Below are 26,760 nucleotides of genomic sequence, written 5' to 3'. Positions count from 1 at the left end.
CGAGTTTGCTGAAACAGGAATGTTTGCTGGTTTGCATAGAGAGACGGGAGAATGACGTCAGGGGCTAATATTTCTGCATCAGCGGCACTTTAACAGTCTTGATCTCTGCTATATGGGAGGACTTCTGGATGATGCAGCTGGTGGTTCCGGAGACGCCGTCCTTCCCCTGCGCCAAGTTGGTCAAGGCCATGGCGGCGTTGATCTCCTTCCAGTACGTCTCGTCTTTGCCCTTCACCTTCTGCGCAGTTCCGACGCCACCGCTTCCACTGATGATCACGCAATCACGAAACAGGAAAGAACAAAACAGAGGAGAGTTAGAGATCAAGTTCAACTTGTAATAAATGAAGAGAAATGATTTGATCTGCACTGCAAGGTAAGGGAGTGTATGAAAATGATTAGGAGAGGAGGAAGGGGAAAGGGGGCGGGTTATGGAGAATGGTCTGAATTTTTTTAGGAGAACAAGGGAAGGTCTCCTGTTTTCTTAATCAGTGACAGTTACTATGACATTTTTTTGCAATTGCTTATTCCACTGCTAATGTGAAACTTGAGCTAAGTAAAAAAAATATTGTTGCATGGACAATTCAGTCTTGAAACCAGGTTTGAGTTGAGAAATTAGGGAGGAGGATGTTGCAATTTCGTTCTGAGCCAAGCAGAAGGTCCAGAGTAAATATTAAAAGAAAATTCTGGTTTATTTGAACCTGATGTATTTCCCATAAATCTGGCACTAGGGACTCTATGTGTCCTGCTAACTTTGCTCCATTATTGGGATTCCAGACATTCAGGTGAACGAGGCCTCGCATATATCGACGGTTATCCGGGCAACCTCCGTGAGCCTCCTACTGCTTTAAAAATAAACATGATTTCTACATAAAGTGCTTCAAAAGTTTGTGAGTCTGAACAAAGGTAAGCACAGGAACTAGCCGCCTGTAGCAGCATTATGGCTCACTGCATAGGTAAGTACATCTGCGGCAGTTTGCACATCAGTGCATGTGAGGTAGTGCATAGCTCAGCATCTGTCCGTGCTAGAGAGGTAGTAACTTAGTAGATGAATTAAATGTGCAAGGATAACATGACAAGATGAACACTGCATTTTTATAGACTATCCCTAGACGATAGAGACTTACATACTCTAATTCCTTACATACTTATGTTGTAATTGCATTTTTCCCCAACAATATGGGGCTGAACTTTTGGGTCCAGCCGGATTCGCTCTTTTCCTCCAGTTGATTCTGCGGAGGTGAAACGATGTCCAGCACACCAATTCTGATAAACACCGTAAATCCATGTGTACTGTAGTAGTTACACAGCTGGGATTACTCTCACCCGTGGACACTGCTAAATTTTCTAAGTCTGGCAGAAGCAGGTCCGACTGAAGGAAAAGTTTTTCCTCCTCACCTCTCAGGAGAGCAGTGACCAGAGTAACAGCAGCAGTTTCTCTGAGGTAACCTTTACTGCACGTTGACTTTTTCACTGCCGGTCCTGTTGTCTCCTCTCTGTGTTCTCCACCTCTAAGAAATACGGTTGGTCATTCAAAGTGAAATGACTCACATCCTTGTAAAGGTCCATGGTATAATCCATCATTGCACTTTCTAAGTTTCCTTACACTCTTACTGTTGTGAAAGTCTCATACATGTAAACAAGCCAGCGTGCATGGATGAATATGTGAGGGGTTCTGCCAGCAAACCTGCCCCAGATGTAGTTCCCTATCCAGTTAGCCATAATGTTGCTACAGGCGGCTAGTTCCTGTGTTTACTTTCATTAAGACTCAGACACAAACTGTTGAAGCGATTCGTGTAAACATCATGTTTATTTCAAAAGGTAGTTGGAGGTTGACGGAGGTTGCCCAGATAGACGTCATTGCACACAAAAGCCTTGTTTGCCCAAATCTCAACGTGAACCTCCTGATTCTCAAATAATGGAGATGCAGAGAGCAAAGCTGGCAGGACACATAGAGAGACAACTGCCACATTTATGGGAAATACATCAGGTTCAAATAAAGCGGAATTTTCCTTTAATAAACCTGAGGAGAGTCTTGCTTTTTTCAAAAGTCAGACATAAGGTTCAGCCCCCCTCCTCACCCCAATAATATCCGTACAGTCCCTAAGAGAAAACGTCCACTTACTTGTCACATTTACTTGATCCATGGTCTGTGGTTTCTGAAAGTACAAGAAGAAAAAAAAAGGTTAATTTTGCAGAGTTCTCTGGGGTCAATGAGGATTTATTGTAACCTAGCTGAAACATGCAGGCTCAGGAGTATGTGTGTGTGTGAGTGAGTGAGTGAGTGAGTGAGTAAGTGAGTGTGTGTGTGTGTGCATGGTTTTGTGTGAGGTCCGTCTGTGTACACTATGTCCTGTGCAAACATGTGTTGCTCTGTTTTCTCTCTTTACTCAGATTCTGGACAAAAAGGACATTTTGCATGAAGCCTTCAAGAAACAAGGTGACTAATAGGATCGAGTTGAAAGATGCTGCTTATGAGTCATAAACTCCATTCTCTAATATTTTGTTCAAAAACAAATGGGCCTCAGCCAACGTAATTGAGTTGTCTGAAGAAATCTGATTGAAAATGACTGAGCGTAAAAGATTTGAATGGGAATGAAAAGGCAGAAAGTGAGTCAGTGAGAGAAAGATGGATGCCTGCTCTATTCTTTTTTTTCTCTTCAAATGGGAGCAATCTTTATCTCATATGTAAAACATTAGTGGGGAATAGCAAAGTCATTAAACAATGAAACCAAACTTCTCTTCAGGGCAACCAGTGTGTTTACTTCAGTATGCTCTTAGAGAAAGACCATGTGCACGTCGGTGTGTGTGTATGTGTGTGTGGGTGGGTGAAGGAGGGGGGTTTATTGGTGTGTGTGTTTGCGCTGAACCTGTCTTCTGTCTTGAGTCCAGCTCTAGGTGAGTTTTGCACAGCAGTGAATATGATGACACCGGCTTGGCGTTTCATGAGGCATTAAAAGAGAGCAGAGCATCTGGATTTTCTAGCTGTGCAGCCTCCAGGCGCTCTCTTTAAGTTAACTAAACACACAGCTAAGGCCCTGTGACCTTTAAAGAAGTTCAATCTTGACCAGTTATAAATGACTTGCTGACTTAAGAACAGTCAAAAAACAGCAAATTGAAATTTCCATTTAGCCCAAAAGGTAGCAAAGAGTTCGTCATACCTACAGCATGTCCTCTTTAAGTGAAACAATGAGTCTCTGCTCTCTTGCATGTGATTTTTTCATCAACCTTCCAGATGTCCCACCACAAACACATCACCCAGGGACACCCAGTCGCCTGCACCCCCACACCACATTCCCAAACTTAAGCAAATGTCTAAACCTGAACTGCCGTTTTAACAAGCCCTTCCTCGCACCACCGTTACCGCAACACAACAATCGACGGGCGTTCCTGAGCATTCCCTCCTGCTAATGAAAATCTGCACCCTTCATTTTCACTGGAATTCATTCCCATGATTGTTAGAAGGGACTGGAAAAGGTTGCGCAAGGACTCTGTGTCCGGGGTTTAGCATCGTCACAGACAGCCACAGAGACGGAGAGCCAAAAACTCCAAAGTCCTCCAGCGTTGGAGAGAAAGAACACACAAGATTTTACCGTTCTGCTTTGTCACCTCTAACCTCGCCAAAGCCCTCTATGGACTTTCCAAAGATCTGGATCCAGTGTTCAGGCTTTGCAAGCCGCCATAAGTGCCTAATTATTCCCAACAACTTGCTCTGTTTCTGCCTTGTTTTCCAAAAATGTTCCTGTGTAGCGTGACCCACGCTGACAGTACTGGGTTTGCAAGGCTCGGGCCCTGATTATGAAATTTCCTGTAGTTTTCCCCCTTCGGTCTGTAATAGGTGTATTCCACAGAGAGAGGTAGACTTCACTCTTAAAAACTTTTCTCCTGTTGATTGTTCTTAGACAGAAGAAGTGAGGAATGTGTGCGCACGTGTGAGAAAAAGGGAGATGAGGACATGATAACCCAAAAGTACAAACCACAAAATGAGATTTTCGGTTTTAGTCCGTCAAAGCGTTCCAACAAAAATTCTCACATTCCCGTCTGGCCACAACTCCCTGCTGTCCTATCATTCTCTCGGTCTTTATCTCCCTTTATCAGCGAGTCCTTCTCCTTTATTGATATTCCTCCCTCCCTCATCCTCTGTCCTCCACTTGTTCACCTCTCACCGCAGCGATTTGCTGTAATACCCCCTGATCCAGGTACTTGAGACTGACCATTCTCAGGCATACCCGGCCAAAACAAACGCAGTGTTTCCCGTCTGTTTTAATTAAGCGTAACTCTGTGCTATGTCAAGAATTAGCACTTCTTCCATAATTTCAAAGGCTGTTTTCGAAAGATCTTGATATTATCCATCTCTTTCATCATTTCTGTTTGTTTCATTTTCAAAACTTTGATATTTTGCAGTTATTTGGCCTAAACTTCGAAAATCAGACAGATATTTGTAGGGTGTGAAGGCATCCTATCTGCACTCTATCTCCATCTACTCTGTTGATTGTTGCCAGTGCTCAAAAGTAGATTGGTCCTGATTAAAAAATATGCACCATTCTCCATAATCACAGCGCTGTAATTACAGACCAATTACACTGTTGTCATGTGTTGTTTATGTTCCCCGTAGATATATTAGCTCTGTGTTTACTGCTACGATGCTTGGCATATGAATTCGTTGGTGACAGCAGCAAGAAGGTCTACTGTAGTGACATCAAAGACAAACAACATGCGGGGGAAAGTGGCTTTTCGTGTGTTGTGAAGTCACTGTGGGTTGTGGAGTGCAATGTGTGAGTCTTTCCATCCACAGATTTAAGTGTTTCCAGTGTGTGCGAGACAGCCACTGTCCAGATGCTCCGTTCAGAACATGCAAAATCTTTTATTTTTTATTTTTATTTTTAAATGTCTAGCAAGTTGAGAAGCTACCTTAACACCCAGAACCTTCTCTTGCACTGGGACACCCCTCCTTGCGATTAGGAACCCCGGACCCCAGGATAATGGAAATGCACCACTGCTCACAAAAACTCAATTTCCAAAGCCCTGTGCCTAAAACATCTAAAAGTCAGATTTTTTAAAACAATAGCTTTGCCAAAGACTCGATTAATCGGCAATAAATCACGGAAGACTTTTTATTATCCCCTCATTCTTTATTCTGTATTTTTTTTAGGTTTTTTTGCTTTGCTACTTTGCTACTGAACACTCAGTCCACTTTGCTGTTGCCTTTGGGCTTCATTGACAGTGGGGTTTCATGGACCGCCAAAGGGGAAAGCTAAGAAGTCTGATGGTTTCTGGAGTCATGCTGGAAGTCCAAAAATACTAGCTCACTTAACATCGCCGCGGGGTAATGGAGGGAGAGCAAAGAAGAGGGCAAAAAAAAAGAGAGAGAGAGAGAGGAAAAAACCTCTGACTTGTCTTAACAAAAACTTGGTGAAAATGAGGGGAAACAAGCAGGGGCTGACAAATTAGAAAAAGGGAATGAGGTTACACCTGTTAAGATGACTGCGGAGGAGAGTGGTTGACTATCTTCATTACCATCTGCTGCTGTTGTTAGCAACATACAACAATAAACAATGCAGGCCCCATTGCACAAACCAAGGGCTGGGCTAAATTACACAGACAAATAAACACACAAACACGCACACATTTTATATTAGATTTACAGTGCGTGTAAGGCTTTTAGCTGGTGGTCACGTCTAAATTTACTGGGAATAAGTGTCAACTCTCCACACATTGCCATGTTGAAAAAAAGAAACACTAAGCGGCTTTACAACATTACCACAACCATTAAAAAAACAGAAGTGCTTAAAAAAATCAAACAATAAGGGAAAAGAGACAGAAGATCTATACCACTCTCATGAGTAGGGATTAGCTCTGTAGCTAGAACCTTGACTTGAATAGCTTAGCTTAGCATAAAGACTGGAAGCAAAGGGAAACAGCTAGCCACACTGTTCAAAAATACCCCAACCAACACACCTTAAGCTCACTAATGTTTAAACAATTAAAATGTTTTATCTTGTTTGTTTAATCTGTACACAAACAGCTGTAACTATATCTTAGCAACTAGCAACCAGGTGCAATGATTTCCAGGTCTTTCCGCAGGTTGCGTAACTTCCCATAAAACTGCAACTTGTTTATTTTTTCATTGTGGTTTGTGTATGGATTGAACATCGAGATACAACATGTAAAACAGAGCTTTAGAGGTTGTGGTGGGTGTATCTCTTAATTTTAGAAAGAGCTAGGCTAGCTGTTTCCCTCTACTTCCAGTCTTTATGCTAAGCTACGATGATTAACACCAAACTCAAAAGCTTCGCAAATAATGCAAAAGTATGAGAGTGGTATCAATCTTCTTAACTACCTTTAAGCAAGAAAGTCAGTAAGACTAACTCCCAAAATGTCAAACTATCTCTTTAGGAAGTTGAACGTGGAAGTCCTAATCTTGGGATTAGTTGACAAAATAATTTCAACGTACGATTACAAGCTTCTTCCAGAGCTTTACGACATTATGAGCTACAACCACTGGTTATTAAGACATAAGATACATTTGCATATTTAGCCAAATCCATCTGCTGATGAAGAACTTATAGTTATAGTTGAAAGAAAAAACGTATCAAGTGTACCTTGAGTTGAGTTAAGATTATTTTGTCAGACTGTAAAGATCAGTTACAAAAAATAGAGAAAATTACCATTTTCTAATAAGGCAGCCTTTATAAGTAGTTTAAGCTTGTACCTTATGGCTTTATTAAAGGTTGATAAACTATTTATTGATGCTTTATAGATCAGTTAAAAGCCGTTAATAAGAATACTCAAAGAGTTGTCAGGTTGTAAAAAGTATATCTTGCTAATGAGTCACTAATAGTCAAGTTATTGCTAACAAATCATCAGGTTTACATTTATAAATGTCGTTAAGTCATTGGCAAATGTCAAGTCAATCAGCAAAAGTTAGTAGCCACCCACAATAAGTCTCTGATAAAAGGTTTTTAAAATAAATGATCAATTCCACAGATGTAAGATGTAAATGTTAATAAGTGGTTGAATGGTCCAGATACCCTTCAGCTATAAAAACACAATAAAACCCATGAGCTGTTCTAAAACCCCTTAATTAAGCCCTTAGTTACAACTTTTAAGCCCTTTTCACTCATTAGAAGGTGTTATTAAAGTTTTATGTTCCTGGGCTGAAGGTGTAATGAGGTCTTTTGTTTAAGTTCACCACTAGAATAAGAAAATTAGCCCACCAATGGAGGAAGATCAATAGTTAGAGACACACACACAAACACACACACACACACACACACACATACACACACACACAGTAAGACCCAAATTCAATTGTTGCAATAAGGAAATGAGCTAAGCTGATTTCCGCTGAAGCACTTGATGAAAACCAGAGTGGTTGCTGCAGACTCGCCAATCTGCTCGCTGCTGACCTGTGCAACCGCAGTACAGGTCAAGATGAGAACAGATCATCAAGCCATTAGGAGGCCCCGATCAAGATCTATGGATGAGTCAGGAGTTACTGTCATCACAGGTCAGTCATAATGCAATGCTGGACAAAAAATGTATCATCTGATTTCACCTCCAGGAGTGCCTGTCTCATGAGGTACAATTTAAAAAATGTAGTCACATTAAAACTACTGAACGTGCAGACATGTGCTGCTCCGACTGGTTTTTTTTAGCCAAGCCTTTCGGTCCCAACCAAAGAGGAAGTGACGAATGCTTCGGGCGACGTCTATTGATGATATCTTTGATTTGACACCAATCCAAGCCACAGAGTGAGAGCTCACGCTTTTGAGCTTTTTTTTTCCAGATCTATCTTTTATATATTTTTCAAATGATCTGTGCCTTTTATAATGTCAAGAAGAGTCTGTAAATGAAGTTAGAGATGCCTTGGCACTCCGCTGGCGTTCGCTCTGCCAACACTACTGTTATATTACCCCTCCCAGCCATTTCTCTCTCTCTCTTTCTCCGTCTCTACGGGTGGTGAATATGTCTGAGTCTGAGGCTCCAAAGAACCAAACTGTCAATTCCACTCAGTTAGCCAAAGACATCATACACGGCGTGAATTTAATGCCTTCTCCATTTGCCCTGACAACACTTTCATCACTTAAAAAAATATTGAATAATTAGCTCTTACACCATTAAAGAGTACATACACAGGCTGACACAGGCAGTTTCTGAGCCACTGCCCAAAGAACGACTCGTCTCCTCTCCTCTCCTCTCCTATCCGCTGCATTTCTTTTTCTGTGCTGCTCTTTTTCCGTGTCTGCCCGGCAGATGACACACTGGTGTGGCTGCGGTTGGGGCAGATAACCAAGAGCCAGCAACGAGGATTACGCTTTGTGTCTTCTTGCTAGATGAAGAAATAATAACAGTGTTTCAGATGTTTAAACACTGCCAGGTTGTCATTGTGTTTACGAGTGCCAGTAAACAGAGTGTAATCAGGGCCCCCGTAAATCAGCCAAAATGAGAAGAGCGTCTTGACGAAGAAGTAAATACATTGTCGAGGCGAAGTGTGTGAATATCTTCTTTATATGTGCGTGTGTGGGTGTGTGTGCGCAGGCTGCCAGGGTGTAACAGACAAACAAAAAAAAAAAAAAAAAAAAAAAAGGAACTGACAACTTCATCATCATGAAAGAAGAGCGGGGTTTCAGATTTGGCGGGACAACTGATGATTCATATGAAAATGATTGTCTGAAAAGATTGAAAATGAGACGGTGATAGTATCTGAGGATCAGAGAGCTCACACTGCAAATTCTGACTTCATCACAATAGGGACGCATCGCTGGAGGAAAAACACCCCTGATGTTGAACAGATGAGCCCCTTATCACTGATTGTGATATTAGAACAGGTACTGCAGAGACTAAACAGGCGTGACTCTTCTCTGCCTCTCTGCTGGACCGTTTCATCGCAGGTTTCCCGGCAACATCCTCCAGGATAAGTGACTGTTGTTTGTGAAAACACCAAAAACACACAGATTAGTAAAAAAAAAAAAAAAAAGGAAGAAAAAAAAAAAAGCAGAAACCACGAGTAAACATTATTCGGATTTTTAAATGTTTTCGTGTGCCCAAAAATATCCTTTTTTTTGGGAGCTGGAGGCCAAATGATATGTTTGCGGTGCGCTCACTGCATCATTATGTTGCAATTTTTCACAGTGGTAGGTTGAATTGCCCTCTCACACTCTTCGGGGATTTCTGTGTGTGCGTGATCTCCGTCCTCGCAAGGTCACACCTCTGCTCTCTCATTAAACCTCTCTCCCTCCTCCGTCCCGTGGGAACACAATGGCAGCCTATTGTTCTAGTCACGGCTCGCTTTTTTAAAATGGAAACAATTTGTGTTTTATACAGAGCAGGGCAGTGCGGCTCGGTTTCCCTGACTAGGCAGGCAGCTGTGTTTTCTGAATCTGATGACCTGTATGTGTGTGTGTGTGTCCCAAAAAGCCTTGGCGTGCTGATGATTTTAAAAAACGATCAGGTTGAGAGGGCTCATTATTCTGCACTCTTCCAGTTCTATGTTAGGGAGTTACGTATAAACAGTGTCTGTGCCGATGTTTGTCTGTTAACACTTCTCCGCAGAATGACGGCTAGAATGAACACTGTCTCAGTCTGCTGCTGTCTTCTCTGTTTGCCTCACACCCAGCCTCTGTTTAGTGGTCGGAAGCCAATAACCCATCTTCCAATGACAGAGGTTCACCATCAGGGTTTTTTTTCTCTTCTTCTCTTCCTCTTTCTCCCTCTTTCTGTCTTTTTATCCACCTTTCCATTCGCGTGAAGCTGCACCGCAGTTTAATGCCAGGATTATACCTCACCTCTGCCAACTCCCAGTCAGTTCCCACCGTTGGACCTGCCACACCCTGAATGACACTTCGCAGTCTTTCTTATGCTTCGCTAAAGACTCCACACTGAGTGCAACAAAAAAGATTTAAGAGTGGTGGAAGATGGTTTCACATACGGACACATGTGTTATGAATCTGCGGATTCTATTGTCTATAGTACACACACACACACACACACACACCAACACACGTGACGACTGCAGTTTTACACTTGTTAAACCATCACTGACTGATTTATGACACACTTAATCTTTTTCTAGTGTTTTTCTTCTTCCCCTAAATAGTTTCCATTTTGTTTGCTGAGGTTTTGAGGTGTTAACTTTGTAGAAACAATGGCTCGGTTACTCTGTGCCATCAACAGACCTCACTGCCTACGGGGAGCCTTGAAGACGGGCCAAGGGTGCCACAAGATTTGTTCAGGTCCATTTTATTTACTGTACGGTTCACCATATAAAACATGGTGTACTTTTAAAAAAAATTACTTTTGCACAATGTCAAATCAGAGGAAACATCAGCAAACATCTAAACTGTGTGCAGTGTACACAGGTTTTGTACCTTTTAGATATTTTTAGATACTGCGGGACACTTTTACTGGCACACTGAGTATTTTATTAGTATTTATTTGTTTTCTTAGTGCAACTTTTGGGGTATTTTTAGTAATACTTTTTTAGTTTTTCCATTGGATAGTTAGAGATGTAATGTGTGGCTGTGTGTAACCAAGCAATGTCTGGTGAAGTATCTATCTATCTATCTATCTATCTATCTATCTATCTATCTATCTATCTATCTATCTATCTATCTATCTATCTATCTATCTATCTATCTATCTATCTAAAATCAATACTTTTAGAGTCTGTGCCGGAGATTTTAAAGCTTTTTTTCCCCTTGTAAGTTAAGTTGTTTTTGTCAAATAAATGGGTTTTTTTTATAGGTTTTTTTGTTTAAATTTGGGTGAACTGATCCTTTAGCCTTTACTCCCAGCCCAATTTATCCTGTTCCTAAAACAGCCTCTTAGCAAAATGAGGCCTGGCCAACTGCTTTCACTTTGGTGGATCTCCCTATCTTAGTGAGAAGATATATAACAACACACTCGCAGATGCACACACTCTCATTTCTTCCAACCACAGGCTCTGTGTGTCTTAGTCACTGCCACCACGCTGTCTTTCTTCTCCCAACAGGCCACTGCTGGAGAAACTCAACTCTAGATCTGGATGGAACAAGTGCCTCCCTCTCCTCCTCTCATCCCTTCCACACTTGATTCCTAAAGCCCAATCTGAACCCAGTGAGTCTTGGCAAAAGCCGCTGCCTTGGAACAACATCTCCCCCTCTCCTCCTCCTCACTCACTCCCCCCCCCCCTCTCTCTTTCTGTCTTGCCTTTCTCCCTTCCTATGAAACTGTGGAAAGAGCTAATCGTAGCCAGTGTATCCACATCTCTGGATTCCTAAGATGAAGAGTCCTCATCAATCACTGTCCGGGAGTGGCTCATTGTCACAGAGCGACCCACGTCGAGCACTGTCTTTCCCGTTGCTCTGTGGCGTACAGTAAATTACACTGTTGCTCATCGGCCAGTGAATGCTACATCATAGTCTTAAATCAAACACTACATGCACCATCCCTCAACATCGCTGCTGTATAAATCATCACAGTTGGGTTCCTCTTTGGAGACGACACAGGAGAAACATTAATGGTGAAGGAAATCCAGTTAAGTATATCTTGTTAGTCGAAAATATGAAAACAGTCATGATAGAAATCTCTCCCTGTATCATTCACAACCATCAGACCTTTCTACCTTTCTACCCCAAGACAAGAAATCCAAACATTCTTCTCTCTCTATTTTTTTTTTCCACAGTCAGATTACTTTTCTTCCATTCACCTGGACGACTCCTCGGCTCCTTAAGTGCCACTGAACTCTCCAGGATTCAATAACTGTCTGGCAATCACCGTGGCCTAATTTGAAAGGCCCTCAGGATCTCGGCGGCTGCTGTCAAACACGGCTGTTTTCGTTGAACATATTTAAAAGAAAACCGCGTGTTAAACTGCACCTGACTTAGAAATAAGTCACATTAGTGCTGTAAAATAAAGGCAACTGTGCCGCTTTGGATGGCCAAAAAGTTCTAAATCAGATACTGCTTGATTGGAAACTTTCAAAGCAGACAGCGTTTGTCCCTGTGCAGCCTCTCAGAAGTGCTAGCGTGGCTGTTGACTATCGACAGTCTTAATAATCATTCCAATACTGAGAAAGAAGACAAAGAATGCCTTCTAAAATAGTATTTTTCGACATGGCTCTAGGGATGGCAATGTTGGTCTCTCAGTTGTCCACCCCTTCGGTCCAGACCTATTGGATGGATTGACATTTGCTACAGATACATATCCTCCTCTGGATGAATTGTCATAATTTTCAGTGATCCTCAGACTTTTTATGTAGCCATAGCTGGATCTACCATACAGGCAATCTGGACAAACCTTGTATGTCCAAGACAAAATATGGAGTTAGAAGGCATCATCCAGTCAGAAAACAAATAAAAGTTGTTTGGGGGACATGATCTTCAGTGCCCAGGGGCGCCTTGGGGTACCAATGCAACCGCGCATGTAGCGCCATCATGGGGTCAAATTTGCAGTAAATAAAATAGGCTATAGTTTGTAGGTAAAATGAATGCCACAACTCCTCAAAACCCAAGCCAAGTCCTCAAGTCCTGTTTGCCACCTACTGAGTGAAGTGAAGGGGGTTTACCCCAAAGCTTTTGCCCCCAAGCAGAACACAAGGTCTCCCCTGTGTTTCCTGACTACAGCCTGAATGCTGAAACAGTAAAGGTAAATAACATTGACTACCATTGACTTATTAGTATGTTAGCTTACTGGCAATCCACATTTCGCTCAAAGCACTAATGTGAAGCTGTACTTACTGTGGCTAAGTACAGTCTCTCTGTCTTGTTTATTATAAAAATATTCATTAACTTAATTTATTAGAGGCTATTTTCTAAGAGTCATGAAATCTGCTGCCGACCACTGGCTCGCTTCCACTTATCGCTACTTTTCCACATCAATAGAAGCACTGGCAGGATCCCTACATTCACCATCGGGCTACTGTACTCAGCTGCAACCAGAGTCCATAAAGGAGAGAACCTGAGTAAACTTACTACTGTCAACCTCGTGTAAAATGTCTGACCGAGATCTCTCAGTCTCCATCCACAGAAACATTGGGACTTATTTGGCGTATAATGATCTATATGATATCGGACGGGGCGAAATCTGGTACCGAGCAAGAAGAAAAACATTCAGCCACATTCCTGCCATTTAATATCCCATTAAAGGGTAATTTGGCATGAAACGCCTGGCATGTGTGATGGAATTCTACTGCTCCTTGTGTTCAATGAAATTCCCCACAGGCTTTGGACGGTAGGTGTGTGTGCTTGCATGTGTTTGTACTGGACGTGTGTGTGCATTTGCTTGTATGAGGCCTGTGAATGGTACATTCGTGCATGCGTGTGTGTGTGTGTGTGTGTGTGTGTGTGTGTGTGTGTGTGTGTGTGTGTGTGCAAGTGAGTCCTTTCAAGCCAGAAGTTTAGTTTTCCACTGGGGTAAATCTACACTCTCCATCTCCTGCCACGTCTGACTGCCCTCTGTAGTCACAGATAACACTGTGGGCTCAGGCTGCGGCCACAACAGCCAACTGGCCCATTAATGGACTTTTAGCCAATGGGATGATGGTTGCCAGGCACGCCACTTTTACTTTGACCAATCACAACTGTTTTACAGGCAGGAATTCGGTAAAAGAATGTGCCAAGAGACACCGTTTGTATTCTTTCTCTCAAGTTCAAATTCTTTTCCTCCCTACTGACTGAAAATGTCAGACATTTTGTCATTGTCAAAAAGAAAGTGGGGGGAACATAGAGAGAGTTTAAATCTGATTTATTCTGTCTTCTTTCCCCTGTATAGCTGATAAAAGTATAGATTTATGTGAAATGTGCTACTCAGGGAAACATTTTTCTCTGATTATAAAAACACTAAAAAAAAAGTATTTGTAGAAAAAGTAAGAGGAATGTGTTCACGACGAAAAAATATCTGGAATGTGCAGCACACAGAGGAGAAAAACTGCTGAGGAAATGATGCAAACCCGAGCTTAGAACCATTCCTCTCTGCCTCCCTTCTCTCATTTGTTCTGTCTGCATCGGCGAGATCAGATGTGGAATTAAAATTTCATTTTCTCCACTTTTTCTTTGTTCGTTTTCTGCGACCGGCCGATCGGATCGGAGGGCCCGGCAGGTGTTCTTCCCCATGAGTCAACACCGCCTCCGAGAACTTTCCGTGTGTGGATTCAAAAGCTTCTCGTTGCATGTAACAGAGTAACACTTCTGTAAAAGTGCCAGAGCCCGAGAAATCCAAGAGGGAGACGTCAGCGCCAAGAAATTATATTAACCATAGAGATAAAATAGTTACTCTCTATTAAAAACAGCAGTCCGGCCAGGTGAATTAATCCTTTTTTTGGGGGGATTTCTCTTATTAAAGTCTGGTAGAGAGGGAGTTACAAGTCTCTCTTGGTCTATCCATCTCTTTCTTTCTTTCTCCATCTGTGAGTCCCAGCAGGTGCTTCAGTGTGAAATAAGCCTGACGTTCGTTCAGGTCACAGGGTTTTAAGTTTTTCGATCAGGAGGACTGTAACTGTCGCAGTCGTTGATGCATTTCATATGAGCCCACGCACACGCCCCCACCCTCCGGCGGAGACGACTTCACGCTCGGATAATATGAAACACATTTGTCCATGAAGAGGAGCTTTGAACTGAACACAATAAAAAAAAAAAAACCTGCTCTTCCCCCCGCAAAGCCCTCCGTCACTCCATCACCTACACCTTCAAAATCCCCCCCCCCCTCAGGGTCCGGTCCGTGCCCACACCGAAAGCGAAAACATTACTGTATCGGTTATGAAGTCCACCTGAACAAAGGCTCTGTGTTCTCAGCTGTAGAAGAACACTGGGACGGATCTGACCCCTGATTGTTCCAGGCTCGGAAACACAGAGAAAGCCTCGCGGTTGTTGTGTGATCCGCGAGAGCCTGACACCAAATTCTGCACGCTTAGGAGAACATCGGTGTCAATTAGATCAGTGTAAAACATTGTGAAGCTGGTTCTACTTAAACACAAGTCACTGCTGGCTTTTAAAATGTGCAAATAACATGATTACTGTAATCAAACGTAAAACCACAGAGACGACATATGAATTTAGTTAAATTAAAAGTGTGAATGTAAAGTGTGAAGGGCTGCAAATGAAGCAGATACAAACTTTCGCCATGGTTCGAAGTGTTTTCATTGATTTCATAGGAAACAACTGCGACTTAATTTAACACATATTTATAAAGACGCATAAGTTTCCATTGTGCGTTTTTTTCTTCTTCAAAGAAAAAAAAAAGGAGGATCTCTGGAGTTTGAATGCATGCTGGGAAGTCTGCTGACATACTAATCATACTTATCTTAATCTATTAAGTGAAGCGAACACTCGGCGGCGCATTTACTTAATTTATCGTATCAAGATTTGAAGTCAGAAGAAGTCGGTTCTGAAATGGCTGAAAATTGAAAATGAGATTTAAAGTTGGATTGGATATTATGAAGATATTATAAAAGATTCCACTGAATTCCTGTGCGAAGCTTTATAGTGATTATATCCCATTTATTCCTGTCGACATCCAATCTACATTTTCCCCAAATCATTTTACAATTTGTATTCCACTTTTTTTCCACCTTATTTATTTTTTTCATCGATTTGAGAGCTTACAGTCTAGCTGGAAGAGGAAGTGCCGTCCAACCAAGATGACCTAAATAAAAAACACGTGAAAGTAAGTCTGTAAGGCGACATTTTTTAAAGGATTACTTCCTTGTGAAGACTTCTCTGTGTGCCAGGACACAGCAACACAGAGCGGAACATATTGAGCTGACCAATGTGAAAACATTTTATTTAAAAAGGCATAAAGAAGAAAGAATAAAAGCAGGAGGGTTGATGAAATCTTCGTATAAAGATTCTTTTGCTATTTTTTACTCTGTAAAAAATTAATGGCAGCGAGTGTGTTTTCCTAAAAGGAGGAAAAACTTGCCGGGATACTTCAAACTGCACCAAGTGGAAAAACATCAGCAGCGCTAATGTAAAGTAGATATGCAGCCCAGATCACTGGCATTAACTTCTTTAACTTATGCTGCCTCTGAAGAGGGGGAAACTCGTGTTTTAATCTGTTTTTTTATTTTTATTTTACTTCACTTTGTCTAAAAAAAGAAACGTGTGCTTTAATGTTTCATACACACGCAGTCTGCCGTCACATAAACACACAGCCCGTTTGCCCCGGCTCTCTCAGCAGGACCTCATGGCAGGATCAAAGCATGCCAAACAGTAGTCTGAAAGTGAGCATGCTCCACATGGCCTTGTTGTGTCTGGCCTGTAAGAGCCTGGTCAGAGGAGCCGGCTGGGGGGAATTCCTTCTCTACTTGGCTGGAGTGGGTGAGAGACAGCCAGTGTGCTTGCGTGTGTGTGTGTGTGTGTTTGTGTTTGAGTGTGTGAATTTCACACTACATGAGTTCCTGTGCCGTGTGTATGGGAATGTATGTGTGTTTTTGACATGCTTAGGGCCTTATTTAAATCTAATAAAGCCCTTTTTAAGACTCTGGGACTTCTTGCATCTCCATTTCAGTTGTCACAGTAATTGCATCCATCCGAATAAAAAGTAAGGAGGCAGGAGAGAACGGTGTGAGATGGCAGCAGCAGTGTAATATCAAGACAGGCAGGAAGACAGGCAGCGAGCAGACAGTTGGAAATAATGGACCAGCTGCGGGAATTAAAACAAAATGTGCAGATGGAGGGGGACAAAAAAAGAACAAAAGTGAAGTATGTCGTGTGTGTGAGGGAGACTCTCGAAGGGAAAGAATGCAAGAAATGTGGCTCCTTACCAGCCCGATAAACAAAATTCGCCTCAGCCTCAGAGGAGGACGGCGAGAGCAGCTCGTCGTCGTACTCGTTGGAGCTGAAGGAGCCGGAGTGGTTCCTCTTGCGCGCGTCCATGACGGCGTTGGCCACCATGACGTGGCGCAGAGAGTCGTTCAGGTAGCGGTGAAGCAGGCTGCTCTTGTACTTGGGCGGAGACACGTAGTCCTCGGCCAGTGAGGCGGCTTCGGCGGCCGAGCGCAGCCCTGCTCCCATGCCCATGCCCATGCCCATACCCATGCCCATGGCCATGCCCATGCCCACCATGGAGGAGCCCTCCTTCTTGATGACACTCTGGTACATGGGCTTGTTGAGCTCCTCGGGGCGGCTCTGTGTCCTCTGAGGGTTGTCCCCATCTAAGGCCATGATGGAGAAAAAGCCATGAAAAAGAAAAAAAAATTAGATTTTTTAGATTTTGAATAATAGCAGTGCATACATATCCACAGAAAAGAGTATTTTCTTGTATTTTTCCTTCTTTTTTTGTTCTTTTTTTGCTCACCTGTGACTCAAAAACAATGTACACTACCTTACTCTACATACACATACTGATGCATGTATAATTTACTGTAGTTTCCTGAGCTATTTCATGAAAAACAACATTTTCAATAGACACATTTTATGTCAAGTTCAAGACCTTTTATTTGTCCCCGAGGGGCCATTGGTTCTGCCGCAGCAGCAATAAAAACAACAACACGGGGCGAGACACACGAGATAAAAAAAACCACACGTACATAAACACGTCATAAAAAACACACATAAATGCAGGAGTAAAAGGTGAGCACGTGAAGTAGAAAAAAGTTAGTGTGTTCGTGGAGAAAAAAAAGAGACATGTTTGGAGATGTGCTGATGCAATGTGTGCTTTACAGAGTTGAGGATATGAAAGAGAATTTATATCTGTTAGTTCTGAGGGGCAGAAACTGAAAATTCTAAGTGTGGAGGATTGGATGCTGTCAGATATGATGGATTGTGCTGTCTTTTTAAGCTGAGTGCCAATGATTTTGCTACTGACTTTCAACATTATTGGCACTCGGTTAAAAAAAATCAAAAAAATCTGCACAACAAACAGTTTAAGAAAGCAGAATCCATCATATCTGACAGTACCAAACCCCCAGCACTTCGTCTTTAACTTTCTGCATCTGGATTTGTGTCTCCTCGTACAATTTCAATGCTACCAAGATGATTCATACGTCAAATCGTGTGTAACTCTTTATGAATGTGTGCTTTTCTTATTGGTAAAGAAAGTCCCCATAGGCAACCACTGTATTTATAAAATAACGCCATCATACACTACAGACTCCGCTCGCATTTCAAAGTGCTCACTGTTGCGCTGATTAACTGTGAATAAGCTCACTGTGATGACAGTTAAATACCGTAATGCATAAAAGTCCTCTCCCATTACATCTGAGACTCAGCCAGAACCTTCACTCCAATTAGTTCTCACATGTCTATAATGTCATCCAATCACATGGGTTTTCATCAGGAAGCGTCTCTGTACTTTCGATTATTTTCTACCTTCTGTGCGTCCCATGTTCATCCCTGCTGACTGATTCAGTCTGGTTAGTATGAGCTAATCTTGAATCTAAATACCAGGGCAGGCAGGGTGATTTCACCCTGGCTGCTCTCGCCCTCCCGTTGGCATCACCTCAAGAGCAGAAAAAACTGAAAAAAAGGCCCAGTTGAGACTTTAGACGTATTACCGAAACCATAACGGATGGTAGTCTACTTCCTCTCTCCGTCCAAAAAAGCACATTGCCCCTCGATTCCCCCTGCAGAAATAAATAATATCCAGGGCGCTCTGCTCTGCTGAAGAGATTGAATTAAAGCACGGATCCCTACCTGATGAAAGGAGCGGGGGTTGGGTGGAGGGGTGGAGGAGGAGGAGGGGGGGGGAGATAAAACACCGTACTGAAAAACCAGATATCCTCTGGCAGGAGGGGAAATCAAGGAGAAGTTCACTCTCAGATACTGTCTCTGCCAAGACTGTAATTTTGTAATTTGGGCAGGTTGGACTTTTGATTCAGTCTGGGCCAAATTAAAATTACGGCTCCCACATATCAGAAACACATGGAGGTAGCGGACTTGCTCCCCTTCCTGCTGTCTGTGCCGTCTGAGGGGAGAACTCAGATAAAAGGGCTACATCTGAACGTCCACTTCAGCATCCTCTCTAAAACCACACAGGCGATAATAAGTCTGACCCATACAATCCTACGGCGGTGTCGTGTTACATCCACGTCCACCATCCAAACATCTTCTCCTGGCTATACTACCGATACAGAACAAGCTGGACCCTTTGAGAACAGTAAGAAGAATGTATGCTGGGTCAGTGGGGTCAGGTCTGGCCCCATAAATAGCATCTGGAACAAAAGCATAGGCTTTAAAAATAATGGAGGGCCTTTTAGTGTATTGGTCAGAAGTGGGAGCAGGCTGCGGACAGCTTCATAACCATAATGTGACAGGGAGAAGAGTCAGGGAGATATACACAGCCTCCGGTGGTACCGTGGCCTGTGGCGGACACAGTGCAAACACCATGCACACATTCCTCTCTCAGCCGCACGTTTGGCTTCTCCTCCTCCTCCAAAAATTTAATTAGAGATCACTGACACCACAGCGCTCTTCCTTTCTGTTCACTCTTTCGCAACGTGAGTATGTATGTTTTATGATATTTTTTTTTGTTTTTTGTTTCCTGACCATGTTTTCTGTGCTGTCAGAGAGTAGAAAAAAAAAAAAAAAAAAAGACAGTCGCTCCCTTGAGAATCAGCATGTGTTTGCAATAAATACACGGCTGACAGAGAGCTACTCATTTACAATTGTAGGCTGGGAGACAGAGGTTGGCTCAGCGGGGTGTCTTAATGACAGCGTATCGCAGCCCGCCGGCCTCGGCGTCTCTCGGCCGGGTCGCACGCTCGCCATTTACCGTATATACGCCCGGAACACGGCTCTGCTCAGCGTCAAGCTGCTTCGGGATGGGGCGGAGAGGGAGTCTGACTGGCCTTTGGCTCCTTTTCATGTTATTATGCTAGATTTCAAATTTCAGGGACGCATGAAGGATGATGTAAGGCGGTCATTCTGTACAAAGAGCATCTGTTTCATGCCAGGCTATGTGACCAACCTGAGCCATTATGATGTGATATCTTTGAGCTGATCATCCATCAAACTGATGGAGGGAACATATAGGGGAAGTAAGTTTTCCATCATAATTAAATGTACAGTATACCTATGTTAAATGCTGCCAATCAAATGCTTTTTTTTGGTTAAATTTGACATATAGACTCAGCAGCATTAGCTTACAATAGAGCAGATAAGTAAGCCCAAAGTGCTTAGATCATCTTTAAAAGCAGCATTAAATAAGAGAGGTTAAAGGTCAAAGACAAAAATCCTCTGTTATGCTGATCATGAGGTCCCACTAACCCACTCTGTTCATCCTGCTGTGTACTGCAAGTACTGTACATTCACCTTCAAGTGTCCATCACGAACACACAGCGGACCAAAAATAGCAGCTAATTAAATTTTGCCTGGAGGGCCAGACGCCAACCAGTTCTCTTAATTTGACGGGTTAAGTTAATTTGTAGCAAACTGTAGAAGAGGAAGAAAAATGTATGTAGACACAGTATCAACCGATATAATAACGGTCTTAAAACAATATTTTGACTCACCAAGCTTCACAAATGGGTAATAATCAGCAGCATGAAGCCCCTCATTACTTCAGTTAACACTGTGATTTACACAATGGCCACTGAACACTCTCTATTTGCTAAATTAAGGGGGGTCAAGAGGTAAAGAAAATATCTTTCATTATGTTTCAAAGAGGAAAAGCATGATTACAATTAGTAATATAATAACTGATATTTTTTATTTGATTAAATGTGGCATTTAATTGGCAAGTGGCTGTGGGATAAATGAGAAAATATCTTCCAAATCCTGCATCACTCAGTCTTTGAACTTTAAAACTTGTCTGCTATTATTTCTTACATTCCCCCCCCCCCCAAAAAAAAAAATCTGCACTTAAATTATGTTAAATGATCACCAGCTCTCTGTCCTCAAGTGAACATGAAGTTCTCTGCAGCCTCGGGGCAGTTGCACATGTTAGTAGTTCAGATTTGATCAAGGGAGGGAGGGAGAATAGGAATGCTCCACTTTTAACAAACTCAGACTGGAAAGTAAAGAACGAAGATGCTGTTAAGATGCTGCAGCCGAGCCGTACCGTCTGAGCAGCTGTCGTCGCTGCTGACGCTCAGCCTCTCGGCGTTGCCCTGCACGTATTTGTTGTAGAGCTTGATCCTGAGCGCCCAGCTCAAGTCTGGCTGCCTCACCGTGTTCTTCAGCCGCCTCCTGGCATTGGCGAACCAGTTGGAGACCTGAGAGAAAAAAAGAGAAAGAGAAGGAGAAGAGAAAAGAGGAGAAGGAAACGGGCAAATAGAAACACATTATTGCTTTGATTCCAAACACTTCCACATCCATAGCAAAACAAAGACTATCCTTTATGAAAACGTCTGCTCTCCTCCTGCCATCGCTCTCATTCAGAAAAACCAACAGAGACAAAAGCAGAGACAGAAACAGAGTCAGGTTGCAGACTCACTTTTTAAGAAACATCCCAGACGCTCCGGAGAGACACCCAAGCATGCATCTTTTCTATGTCAACGCCATGTAGAAACATTTAACACCCACCCAATGCCGGACGGCCAGCGAACGCAACGTTTCATTAAGTAATGTTCCAACCGAGATGTACATCCCCGATGCTTATTCTGGAATCACAGAGCCTCCCTTCAATAATAAATTTTTTCCAACACTGTCTTCAAGATGCAATAAAAAAGACACTTGAGCCTGCGCTCTTCCTTTCACTGGGAAAGGAGACCATTAGATGTTATACTAGAATAACTTTTCATGCTCAATAGACTTCAAGCGGCTTATGAAGGGGCTGGGACAGGGGCCTTATGCTAGAGTACTTATTTTTCTGATCCTCTCTTTCAGTATCGTGTTTCTCGTTAACTGAGACCATCCCACATCCCCCTTTGTCTAAAGCCCAGCGCTGTGGCACACCAGGGGGAAGGCGGCATCTTAGTACATGTGGCTTTGGACGAAGGGGAGGGGGGGAGAGGCGAGGCGAGGTGAGACGAGGCGAGGCGTAGGACGGCTCGCTAATGAGGGTTGGAGGAATCAAGGCTCTGTCAATGAGGTGAGAGAGAAGAGAAGAGGGAGGGAGGAAGGAGGGAGGAGGAGGATGGCAGATGACACCTAAAGAGATTTTTTTTTTTTTAAAAGAAGGGGACACAGCAGCCAAACCGGCTCTTTCACCCGTAGCCTGTCTGCACTGTATGTACCGTAGAAGAGACGGCATGCAGGCACGGCAGGCGAGCTATGCCTGGAGGGGTTTCAGACGATGATGGAGAGATGGCACCGAGCTATTAGCGCAGACTTAGAAAGTAATAATTTAAAACGTTTACATGGAAAAAGGAGCTGTTGCGCTTAAACATGATAGATTTACAGTAGTTGCTTTAAACATGCGGTGCCAGGTGGGTGTTTCCAAGGGGGAAAATGATCTGATGCAAAAGACGTGATAGGCGCTACATTGCTGGCAGAGGCGGCGGTGGTTTGTCTGGATTAAACAGTGGAAGAAGCGGGTAGTCCTGAGCTGCTGTGATTGGATAAGCAAAGAAGAGAGTGCCATCTACGACTAATGTGTTTATTTTTTTTAATTGACTAATCAATTAGTCTGAAAATAAGAATAAAAAAACACTTGTTTAATCTATTTTAATGCAGCACAATCTTAAAATATTCAGATTTTATGTCATTTTTTAATTTTGGAAACTAGTAACAGGACATTTTTAGATATCTTACTTCAGCTGTTGTTCATTTTTCTGTATATTTTCACTTTCTGTTTCAACACTAGAGCCACTTTCAGCAACACAAGCATAAAAATCTCAAATAAATGGAGTAAAACTTGCAGATTTACTTACAAATCTCTGTAATAACATCCCTCATGTCATACAGCGCGATGAAAATCATTAATTATTTCATCCACACCGCCTGTCATCACCTCTCACTCAATTTCAAGAAATCACCCGTCGACCTTTGACACCCCTGCTGGTATTTGAATGTTAGCTTTAAATATATGCGTGTGTGAGACTGTGTGTGTGTGTGTGTGTGTGTGTGTGTGTGTGTGTGTGTGTGTGTGTGTGACTGTGTGTGTGTTCAGAGCATCCCAGTGTCCAACACAAAGCATTCCTCTGCACTCTGCTCACCCTCACCAAAACAAACAGCTCCATCAGGCCCCAAAATGAGAACCAGATTAAGCATCGTGGCTGGCGGCCCGAAAAAGCCGCCGCAGACTTTCTGAGGCCGTATCAGTGACCTTGTCAGCCAGATGATACTGTACATACACAGCTGCACGTGCCAGACACAGAACACACTCATAGTCACCGCCGGGTTATCCTCTCAGTGGTCAGTTTCTCAGTTGCCGAAAAGTCAAGTGAAGTCCTGTGTTATCAGTAGAGGGTGCAATAGAACTGGAAGTATATGACAAGCTTATATGTATAAAACCAACATCTGCATTTCCCAACCTGTGGATTTGGACTTCCAGAAGGTTGCGTGATTAAATACGAGGGGTTGTGAGGTGAAGAAAGAAATACGAGAAAAAAAGTGGGTTATTTTCTTGTTTTTCATGTGAAATACTGAATAGTTTAAATATCTAAGCTGTATTAAATGTGTTCAAATGAAACAATACAAGACAAGAAAATCACTTTCTGGGTTGGATTGCTTACAGCTTGTAAATGTATCTGTGTCATGGGTCAGCATAGTGCCTTTTCTTTTTTTTTTTTCTTTTTTTTTTTAAAGCCAAAAATGTCAGCAACCACCGACCTGGATGACTCCTCTCTTTATTCATAACTTCACTCATATTTTTGTATTTGTGAGAAATGTTTAAAAAAACAACCTCCATGCCAACTGTTGCATTCGTAGAAGGTGGAAATAATATTTCCCTGCTGCATGAGTGTTGTAAAATAAACAGCTCAAGATGTAAAAACACGTTCTGCTCACAGCCCCCTAATTGCAGATTCAAGCTCAAATCCAGCTTTTCAGAGCCGATTAGACAGACACTCAACCGCAGAAATAATTCCTCTTTTTTCCCCTTCTTTTCCTTTTTCCCCTGCACTCACAACTACTTCATGAATTCCCTCACTTATTCAATATCACTTTTTTTCTTCTGCTTGCACCTGACCAGCAGCTTGAGAGAGAGAGTAAAGTCTAGTAAAAGCTCGCTCTCACCTGCACCAGGGTCATTTGTGAGCCGAGGGCCAGCAGGATTTTCTCCGTCTTGGTGGGGTAGGGGTTGTCTCTGTGCTTGTAGAGCCACTGCTTGAGCGGCCTCGCCATGTCCTGCAGGGCCTGGCGCTTGTGTCGCACTTTACCGCCGCTGGGACGACCTCTGAGGAGGAACAGGGAGGATAATGTCAGCTAGGAAACATATTAGTACAATGCACATATAAAACCTAGATATGCATGGATATGTAATTATTTAGACACATTTTTGGCAGCAGTTTTAATCCAAACCTTGGCTTTTTGTCATTTTTCTATCTTTTTACATGTATTATTTTTATTTCCACTCTTTTATAACAGCACAGGAATAAATGCATATGCAGAATAGAGGATGATTTGACATGTGTAACTTCATCCACACAGACACAATTTACACATCAAATTGAGGGAAAATCTAGGCTAAAACTCATAAAAGAGAATTAGAATGATGTTGCTTATTAAAGAGAACCAAACAACGTTACACAGCTGCAAGTGCAGTCCTAAGTGGACCGGCATGTTGTCTGAATTAGTCAGTCATGACACATAAAGTGAACACTATACAGTATGTAATTTTCTCACCCGAAGCCCTGCAGAGAGGCTGGATTAAAGGAGGGAGAGACACAGACATTTAGCAAGTGAGAGAAGCAGACAGAGTCCAGAGAGAAAGAGAGAGAGAGACAGAGAGAGAAAGAAAGAGAGAGAGAGAGACTACGGCCACTGGCAGTTTTATTTTTCATTGTGTATCCCGCAAACCGCCAACACGTCGCAATGAAACAAACAAAAACATTTTGCTCAGGCCTGCACTTTTGAAAGATTAACATTTCACACCCAAGAGGAGTGGATCAAGAACAATGTAGTGTGGGTCAACGCTGCAGCCAAACCACCACACAACAGACTGACAACAAAACAAAAAAAATTGAAGAAATTATACTTCTGGTTTTTCTCTCTTTACAGAAAAGAACTCTGATACATGTCCAGAGGATGCTACAAAAACATCACAGTGATAAGAATACACCATGAAAAACACACAGTGCAGCAAGCGTGGTGAGAGCAGCTCCTGTCAGCTCTTGTATAACATACTCTAAGAGATAAACAACCCAAAAAAAAGGTCAAATCACAATAAAATCATTATCCAGAAACACAGACACCATTTAAATCCATACAGAAATACTGAATTGGTTTCTATTGAAGTGCGTCTGTTGTTTTTCCTGATCTGTGAGGGATTCAGTCTCACCTGTAGCTTCAGGTTTTATGAACCTGTAGATGTCAGTATGGTGCTGTGCTCCGCTTCTCCCTTTATCTCTCCAAAAAGCTCCACTCACTGCAGATGTAACATATTTTAGTCTAGCCTCAAGTCTGCCTGAGGTTCATGTTCTACAAATATTTTCCTTGTAATCTAGATCGGTATGAACATCCTAAAGTACATTTTTACTCCGTGTTCTTTGCACTACACACACACACACACACACATACACACATACACACACACCTCTGATTGATAATTAATGTTCTTCATTAGCACTGATGCTGCCCTCAAGGCGGCACCTTACACTCATGTTAATTCACTTACTCATAATATTCCTCCTTATTACTGAAGCTTCCTTCTTAAGGAGGCTTTTTAAGGTCACTGCTATCCCTCTGTTCTCTCATATGCTCCCAATAAACCTGCATAAACAAAAAATAGTTGGGCTTGATGTTTTCTTACACCTGTTCCCTGTCACTGAAAATAAAACTAAACTAAATAAAACAGCATTAAAAAAGAAAAACAACACTAGACCTTTATGTGATTGACTAGACCACACAGAAAGTTGAAGGGCATATTTATTTATTGGAAGCAGATGGAGACCTCTATAAGATACGCTACTGAACAGGACTGACCTACTTATTAATTTGAAGATTAGGTGTGAACACGGACACCTAAATTAAGAGCAGGTTGAGAAATGGTAAATATGAATTCTCTGATCTATCAGATCCTGTTTCATTGTAGAGACATGAAGAAAAGTCAGACTGGATTATCAAATTGGGCTTTCAACCTCGAGGTGTAAAGTATAAGTTTTAGTTTTCAAGCAGTGCACGAGCTTCTTTGAGGATATCTAACCGCGCGTAAAATGTGACTTTTGTGGGCAGATGCATAATTACGCAGAGCAACAGAAACTATTTTATCAACTCAAAGTTGAATCAACAGTAATCTATAATAACCCAAGACGGCTTGTGCTCATATAAGCAGATCACCAAAATTATTTAATAGGAATTTGAGCCAAGCAGCTTTATCTAAGCTTTTTTTTCATATCTTAATTTTGCGCAGAAGGTGGAGAGATAATCTCTGAGCTCTGATATCAAGTCCGTTATTGTTGTTCACTGTCTCGCTGTTTTAACTTGCGCTGGGTGAAATAACCGTGAAATACAAGCACTCCTCATCAGTAACCCCCCCGGGGGCTTCCCGCACTCCGGTTAATCCACATGTTAACACAAGCCACACATGCTGAGCAGCAGCGTAACACACAGCAGAATGCTCCACATACCCGCTCCGCCTGTGTCTGATGGCCTGGTTGTCTCTGATGGTCTGGTTGCTGGAGAGGAGGTCTGGATGTTGCCCGTCGATGACTTCTAGGTAATTTCTGCTGCTCATTTCGACCTCTTTTGCCTTCTCCTCAAACAGGACCTGGCTGCTCAGCTTGTTAAACACAATGGTGTTCAT

General features: G+C 42.4%; 1 protein-coding gene across 1 annotated transcript; it reads right to left on the bottom strand.

Annotated features, from left to right (window-relative positions):
* On the bottom strand, positions 1 to 26,760 carry mkxa (mohawk homeobox a). Its single transcript, XM_062441779.1, has 6 exons — positions 26,585 to 26,760; positions 24,033 to 24,192; positions 20,974 to 21,127; positions 16,739 to 17,128; positions 2,123 to 2,156; positions 1 to 266 (listed from the first exon to the last, which is right to left on the bottom strand). The coding sequence occupies exons 1-6, from the start codon at positions 26,758 to 26,760 to the stop codon at positions 65 to 67; spliced, it is 1,116 nt and encodes a 371-aa protein (XP_062297763.1). The 3' UTR covers positions 1 to 64.

Source organism: Scomber scombrus, chromosome 20 (genome assembly GCF_963691925.1).
Source record: "Scomber scombrus chromosome 20, fScoSco1.1, whole genome shotgun sequence".
In the NCBI taxonomy this organism is placed as follows: Eukaryota; Metazoa; Chordata; class Actinopteri; order Scombriformes; family Scombridae; genus Scomber; species Scomber scombrus.
The sequence above is the reverse complement of the archived record's forward strand: the minus strand, read 5'-3'. Positions and strand labels throughout refer to the sequence as shown.

Excerpts from the sequence above, each read along its gene's own strand:
- mkxa (XM_062441779.1), bottom strand. The coding sequence starts at position 26,760 with ATGAACACCATTGTGTTTAACAAGCTGAGCAGCCAGGTCCTGTTTGAG. Across the intron at positions 17,129-20,973 it reads CGACGACAGCTGCTCAGACG|ATGGGGACAACCCTCAGAGG; the intron begins GTACGGCTCGGC and ends TCATGGCCTTAG. Across the intron at positions 267-2,122 it reads GGATCAAGTAAATGTGACAA|TGGAAGCGGTGGCGTCGGAA; the intron begins GTAAGTGGACGT and ends CGTGATCATCAG.